The sequence below is a fragment of the Bos grunniens genome, chromosome 11 (genome assembly GCF_055505025.1).
Source record: "Bos grunniens cultivar Pamir isolate PY7600 chromosome 11, Bosgru_T2T1.0, whole genome shotgun sequence".
Classification (NCBI taxonomy): Eukaryota; Metazoa; Chordata; class Mammalia; order Artiodactyla; family Bovidae; genus Bos; species Bos grunniens.
This window is the reverse complement of record NC_141175.1, coordinates 35,722,123-35,729,472: the sequence shown is the minus strand read 5'-3', so window position 1 is coordinate 35,729,472 and position 7,350 is coordinate 35,722,123. Positions and strand designations below refer to the sequence as shown.

At 44.7% G+C, this 7,350-nt stretch overlaps 1 protein-coding gene across 1 annotated transcript; it reads left to right on the top strand.

Moving 5' to 3' along the window:
- Positions 1-7: 7 nt before the first annotated feature.
- CCDC121 (coiled-coil domain containing 121) lies at positions 8-4,121 on the top strand. Its single transcript, XM_086326092.1, has 2 exons — positions 8-694; positions 1,489-4,121. Exons 1-2 carry the CDS (start codon positions 156-158, stop codon positions 2,453-2,455), a joined length of 1,506 nt encoding a protein of 501 aa, XP_086182218.1. The 5' UTR covers positions 8-155; the 3' UTR covers positions 2,456-4,121.
- The last annotated feature ends 3,229 nt before the right edge of the window (positions 4,122-7,350 follow it).

Below are 7,350 nucleotides of genomic sequence, written 5' to 3'. Positions count from 1 at the left end.
CAATAGAGACGCTACTTGCTAGAGAGACACCCGCGACTTTCCGGATTCTGAATGAGACTAGAACCCAACAAAACCAATCGAATCCAACCCAACCGGCCAGAAAGGGCAGGGCCAAGGGGCGAGGCGTGCACCTTTTTCTGTCCGTCGCGACCCGGATGGGGGCCCAACTAGGGACCCCGTCGGGGAAGTGGAGGCACTGGGAGGACGGCTGGAAAAGGCCAACCAAAGAGCTGCTCACGGTCGTCGGGCAGGGCCTGGGAAGGTCAAAGCTCTGGACCCCGGGCGGGCAGGACAATCAGGGACCCCAGGGTCCACCAGGGACCCCGAGGACCCCAGGGACGACCAAGGATTCCCGCGCTACGTTAGTGAAGAGAGTGCGTTTTCCTGTCAGCCCCCGGGGAGCTGGGAACCGAGCCTCTGGAGAAGCGGCCGTCAGAGCTCTTCCGTCAGTCGAGGAGGTTAGGCGGCTTAGGACTGCACGACAGGGAACCCTGAGAGGATGCGAGCCCCAGCGTTGCTGGGCCACGCCGAGATCCGCAGAGCCTAGTTCGGAGAAACTGGGGACAACCCCCGTAATGACACGCTATTTCCGCGTGTTGCCGGCCCCCCAAAATAGCTCTCGCTCGCTGATGGTCTCCCGAAAGGGACAGAACCGTGACACCGGGGGAAAACAGTCGGCTGACAAGTTTGTCAAGTAGGTACTGAAGGGGCACCTCCCTCCACCCTAGCTCCCTTGGCACCCGGAAAGCTGAAGAGCTGAGGCGTGATTTCCTCCGTCACCCAGTTGGCTCCAATGGCCCTTTGGAGTGGCTGTAGTGTTCAATAAGCTGTGAGATGTGGGTTTTACACCCAGCCTCTGTTGTACATTGTACACTCGCGGAGTTAACTTGTGAAGGCAGAAGGGGACGACAGAGGTTGGACACCGACTCAATGGACATGAGTTTCAGTAAACTCCGGGAGCTGATGATGGACAGGGAGGCCTGGCGTGCTGCAGTCCATGGGGTCGCAGAGAGTCCCACAAGACTGAGCGACTGAACTGAACTGAACTGAGGGCTGGCCATCAGCTGAGGACGTTATACGGCTTAGGACTGCAGGACTCCGGACCCTGGCAGGATCCTTGCCCCAGAGTTGCTGGGCCACACCGAGATCCGCAGAGACTAGTTCAGAGAAACTAGGAATTTCTGGGGGTGTACATTGTGGTGAAGTCACTTCAGTTCTCTGAACCTGTTATCTCCTCTTTAAGCTGGAGATACTACCTCTCAGGGTTGCAGCGAAGACATGTCAGTTGTAAATTACACTCCCTTGTTTTCACCCCTAGTTCTACCACTCTTCCCCCACCACTCCTACCCACTTACCTTGTGTGAGGGACATCAATTTGTCCTCCCAAATACTTGAGATATGATTTACAGTACAAGTGTGCATTTTAAAAATTATTTTCTAATTTCTCATGAAAAACATGAGCAAATGTCTCCTTTGTTCTTCTTTCAGATTGGCTGAGGACACCAGTAATTCCCTTCAACCAGATGTTAATTTCATAAATACTTTTCTCAAGCCAGAGAAGCTAACAAGGGTTGAGAAGAGGTTTAAGGGAAGAGCAGTAATGGAAATGATGAAGCTGGACAAAGCAATCAAAGAAACTCGAACTCGGCTAGAGCCCTTAGTGGTGGAAACCCGGCAGCTACTGGAGGAAAAAGATCACGTACAGAAGGAAAACCAGTTCTTTCAGGAATACCTGACCAAGCAAACAGAGGAGTCTAGACAGAGAACCGAGAAGCTGTGGAACTACTATCTACAACAAAGCATGAAGATTGAACAAAGAAAACAAGAATTAACCTCCAAATATGCTAACAAAAATTCAGCGCTTAAAAGAGAGCTCTTGGAGAAGGAAAACACTCTATCCAATTTGAATAAGCAGTTGGAGGCAATGAGGGACATTTCAGTGATAAAGGAAAAACAGGACAGAGAAATTGAGAAACTTCAGCAGGAGATAAAGAAGACCCACGATGAGACAGCTGCAAAGAAACAGGCGATGCTCGTCCAGTTCGTCCAGGACAAAGCATTACTGGAGGCACAGCTGAGTGAGCTAGAGGCAAGGCAGTCGGGAAAGAAGCTAACAAAGGAGCTGAAAAGCAAGAACCAGGCCTTGGAGAAGGCAGCAAAGCAGCACGTTTCTGAGCTCCACAGTAACATCAACAGACAGCACCAACAGTTACAGAAGGAACTTCCAGAGCTAGTTCAGAAATGCCATCAGTTGGAGGATACTCACAGCCAATTAAAAAAGAAGCAGCAGCTGCTGCAGCAGGAGCAGTGGTACGTGGAGTGCTTAAGGCGAGGGAGGCACCAGCTGCAAGAAAGGCGTAATCGGTGCCCAAATGGACAGGGTTCTCCAAAGACCACAAGGAACCCTGCCCTAGGCACCAAATCAAAGGTGCATCCAAAGAAATTTCTAAAATAACACTAAGTCAAGACTGAAGCAAGGGTTCTTAGGTGCTATATAACATAACCCTGGTTAGGAAGGCTTTGAGATCTCAGGTTGCTATAGTAAAATACCCATTATAATGTGTTAATGTGAAGGATTAGGTGTTTTTCTCTACCAGTACTGCTAGATTATTGGTAGCACTGGCTTCCCGTTAAGTTAGGTTTTTCTTTAATTACCTCCTGGTAATAACTGGGCTGTTCCTTATACCTCCAGATAACCCAGTAACATTTGCCAAAATTCCACCTGTGAAAACACCTCAGGAAAACACCTTGAGAAAGTGACAGAGGAACAGTTGTGCGGTGTGTTCCACCTAGCTAAGTTAGGTTTCTTTACAGAAAAAGAAACCCCTGAGGAATAGCATTTCAGATTGTTAGATTCTGCTTTGTGCTCTGTAAACAATCAATGTCCATGTATCCTCCCTTCTTTGGCCACCTTAGCACACATGTGCGATGTTTTCAAGCTTCTTTATAAAGTCTGTGCTAGTGATCAAGTAGCTGCTTCTGTAGTTTTCTCATGATTGAAAGATTAATAACAGCAAGTGTAAACAGGATGACCTGCTGTCTGATGCTCAGCCCGTACAATTTTAACTTTGAGTAAACTGTGGGATGTTAGTTTCTCAGTGGTATCTGACACTTTGTGACCCCATGGACTGTAGCCCACCAGGCTCCTCTGTCCGTGAAATTCTCCAGGCAAGGATTGGGTAGCCATTCCCTTCTCTAGGGGATCTTCTTGACCAGGGATCGAACCTGGTCTCCTGCTTGCAAGCAGATTCTTTACGAAGGTGGCTCAGATGGTAAAGAATCTGCCTGTAATGCAGGAGACCCGGGTTCAATTCCTGGGTTGAGAAGATCCCCTGGAGAAGGGCATGGCAACCCACTCCAGTATTCTTGCGTGGAGAATTCCATGAACAGAGGAGCCTGGCAGGCTCTAATCCATGGAGTCACAAAGAGTCAGACATGACTAAGCGACTAACACTTTCACTTATACCATCAAACTCTGTGAAGGAAGGGTAGAGGGCACAGTATAGTCCGTTTTCTGTGGAGAAATACCATTAACCTGTGAGATGACTGACTGCTTCTGCCTGTTTTAGAAAAATGTATCAAAAGAAAGTGATCATATATTTGGAGAACTTTTTGAAGATTCTTTTGCCATCTTGTTCCCTAGCAATATCCTCAAATTCTAAGATTACAAAGATGACTGGTTTTAATAGAAAGAGCACTTTAGCTTTAGGTCATGTGTATCCTACATCTATGCCCCTTCAATTGAACTAGGAATAGTATTTTAAATTAGTTTAGACTTTTAGGATAGTTACATTTTTGGCACTTAGGACATACTAATGATCAGATCAGGGATTTCTTTGAATGCTGAATCCTGGTAGAAATATAGCTTCATATTTTAACATTACTCCCTTATGAAAAAATAGAATCAACTTTATGTTTTTAAGAAACTGTCAGTGATGAAAACCTTCAGAATGATTTTCCCAGTTTTCAGTTTCATTCATATGTAAAATGAATTCTTGTACTTAGATTCAGAAAAGGATTCTGCCTCCATGTGCCTTTACTTCTAGCTTTAACAACTTTGCTGTTAAATGTGTAATGTCTTGGTTCCTAATTTTTTATTGAAAATAAAAAATTAAAGATTACCCAGTGATTTCATTATTGTTCCAATGTAATATACCTTCTACTCATATCTTTCCTCACTTCTTACCAACTCTGAATGTCTTCCTCATACTGGTGTGCATAAAATAAAAATGCAGTTTTAGTGTACAAAGTCAAATGTTAGGTAGCACACAAAAACCTTAACCTAAAAGAGTTTGTCAATGGAGCTGAAAATAGAGCTTGTTTCTTAAAATGTGGTATCCAAAACACACTTGAAACTTTTATTCTCTATGGATGCAAAAACCACAGGAAAACATGTAACTAAGGATAATGAGTTGGAATGGATGATGGATGGAGAATCTTATTATTCTGTTAATTCCCCCTCCTGCCAGTGCTACCCTGATGATCTAATTCAGGACTGAATAATTTCCATCCTGTCTATTTTGAATTCCTCTCATCCCAGATAACGGATGTGATTTCATATAGTACTTCTGGCCTTCTCTGTTGGGAGTGAGGCTTCTGAAGACTTGAAGACTTTAAGGGGTGGGTCATCTGATAAAGGCCCTTGGAAATTCTTAACAGCAAGCCAGCAGTAGGTTCAGAGAAGGCAACAGCAACCCACTCCAGTACTCTTGCCTGGAAAAGCCCATGGGCGGAGGAGCCTGGTAGGCTGCCGTCCATGGGGTCGCAAAGAGTCGGACACAACTGAGCGACTTTCACTTTCATGCATTGGAGAAGGAAATGGCAACCCACTCCAGTGTTCTTGCCTGGAGAATCCCAGGGATGGGGGAGCCTGGTGGGCTGCCGTCTATGGGGTCACACAGAATCAGACACGACTGAAGCACTTAGCAGCAGCAGTAGGTTGGCCAACTAAGATTTCAGTCTAGTTTTTGTCTGCTTTCCTATGCTGGAAAGGAAAGAGGGTGATGTTACAGAAAGTGTGTTAGAACAGACCTCAGAGGTAAAATTTAGGTTAAGACTTAAATGATAAAATGAAGCCTGCAGTACAATTGGGGGAAAAGACATTCTAGGCTGCCGTCTACGGGGTCGCACAGAGTCAGACATGACTGAAGCGACTTAGCCGCAGCAGTAGCAGACAGTGGGAACAGGGAACGCAAAGGCTCCAAGATGGGAAGGAGTTTGGGAGGATTAAGGAACAAGTCAATGTGGCCAAGTATAGTTGGGGACTGGACAGAAAAAGGGTGGAGCAGAGACCAAGGAGGTTAAAAAGGTTAATGGTGACAGCAAGGAGGCCTTGTAGGACAAAGTGGGATGAATTTTATTCTAAGTGCACTGGGAAATCATTAGGCTTTGAGCAAGTGAATGAAGTCTGATTTATAGTATAAAAAACTCAGCACAGTTGTATGTGGAGTATACCAAGCCAGTGAAAAGGAATCCAGTTAGGAAGCTCTTGAAAAGGCAAGAGGTGATGACTGTTCTGAATGGAAAGGCAAATATGGGAGTGAACATTAGACATAGGGGAGAGCTGACTCTTAGTGGGAGGGGACAAATAGGTTATACAGGAGACTAGGCTCACGAACAGACCCAAGACTGTATCATGAAAAAAAAAAAAAAAAAAAACAAAGACTGTATCATGTCTCAAAGAACATTTATTTTTCCCCCATATAATAGTCTGAGGTCATCCTGAAGGGCAAATAGTCTTTCTTGAGGTGATTCAGAGAATCAAATATTTCCATGTTGTGCTCTACCACGCCCTAGAGATGCCTTATCATATTCATCTACCAGAAGGGGAAAGTGAGCATGGAGGTACACTCACCCTCTTAAAAGTTCTGGCACAGAATTGATACATTTCTACTCACACTCCACTAGAGAAGTTAGCTAGTCAGCCTATCACTATAGGGGGATTGGGTGGAGCCCTGGGAAGTGTAGTCATTTGTCCTGTAACCCTGTAACTGTGCAACCCTGTCCAATTTTGCTGGACAGCCAGTAGTCTGGTACAAGGATGCTTCCAATATGAATTGGGAATAAGATTGTAGTATCATTATTTTAGACTGGAATATCATTCTTGTAGATGTCTACTGGAACCCCTGAGCAGGAGGAATCTATATAGCCCTAGGGTGTGCTGAGTCCCAGGGCAGATCTTCAATTTTAAGAGATCTTGCCAATTTGTTTATAAATTGATTGTACCAATGTCCGTTCCCAAGTCCAGGGAGTTCACACTGCTCCAAAATCTAGCTGGACTTGATACAGCCCAACTTTAGGACATATTATTCTGATGAATTTGGTTTAAAAACTTAAAACACTCAGTAATATGATTAGAACACTCTCTAGTGTGTCCTGCTGATCCCTGGCTCAGACAGCAAAAATAAAAGGATCCCCTGTGAGGGCCCTAGATGAGACTGGACAAGTTTAATCTCAAACCAATTACAGGCACACATCTATTTTGGGGGGCTTGGGTGCACACTACTGCAATATGGTGAAATTCACAACAAATGAGTCATATGAATTTTCCAGTTTCCCAGTGCATATCGAAAAAGTAAGAGAGTTCCAGAAAAACATCTGTTTCTGCTTTATTGACTATGCCAAAGCCTTTGACTGTGTGGATCACAATTAACTGTGGAAAATTCTGAAAGAGATGGGAATACCAGACCCCCTGACCTGCCTCCTGAGAAATCTGTATGCAGGTCAGGAAGCAACAGTTAGAACTGGACATGGAACAGACTGGTTCCAAATAGGAAAAGGAGTACGTCAAGGCTGTATATTTTCACCCTGCTTATTTAACTTATATGCAGAGCACATCATGAGAAACGCTGGGCTGGAGGAAGCACAAGCTGCAATCAAGATTGCCGGGAGAAATATCAATAACCTCAGATATGCAGATGACACCACCCTTATGGCAGAAAGTGAAGAACTAAAGAGCTTCTTGATGAAAGTGAAAGGGGAGAATGAAAAAGTTGGCCTAAAGCTCAACATTCAGAAAACGAAGATCATGTCATCTGGTCCCATCACTTCATGGCAAATAGATGGGAAAACAGTGGCTGAGTTTATTTTTCTGGGCTCCAAAATCACTGCAGATGGTGATTGCAGCCATGAAATTAAAAGACACTTATTCCTTGGAAGGAAAGTTATGACCAACCTAGACAGCATATTAAAAAGCAGAGACATTACTTTGCCAACAAAGGGCTGTCTAGTCAAGGCTATGGTTTTTCCAGTAGTCATATATGGATGTGAGAGTTGGACTATAAAGAAACCTGAGCACAGAGGAATTGATGCTTTTGAACTGTGGTGTTGGAGAAGACTCTTGAGAGTTCC

Excerpts from the sequence above, each read along its gene's own strand:
- CCDC121 (XM_086326092.1), top strand. The coding sequence starts at position 156 with ATGGGGGCCCAACTAGGGACCCCGTCGGGGAAGTGGAGGCACTGGGAG. Across the intron at positions 695-1,488 it reads TCGGCTGACAAGTTTGTCAA|ATTGGCTGAGGACACCAGTA; the intron begins GTAGGTACTGAA and ends TTCTTCTTTCAG.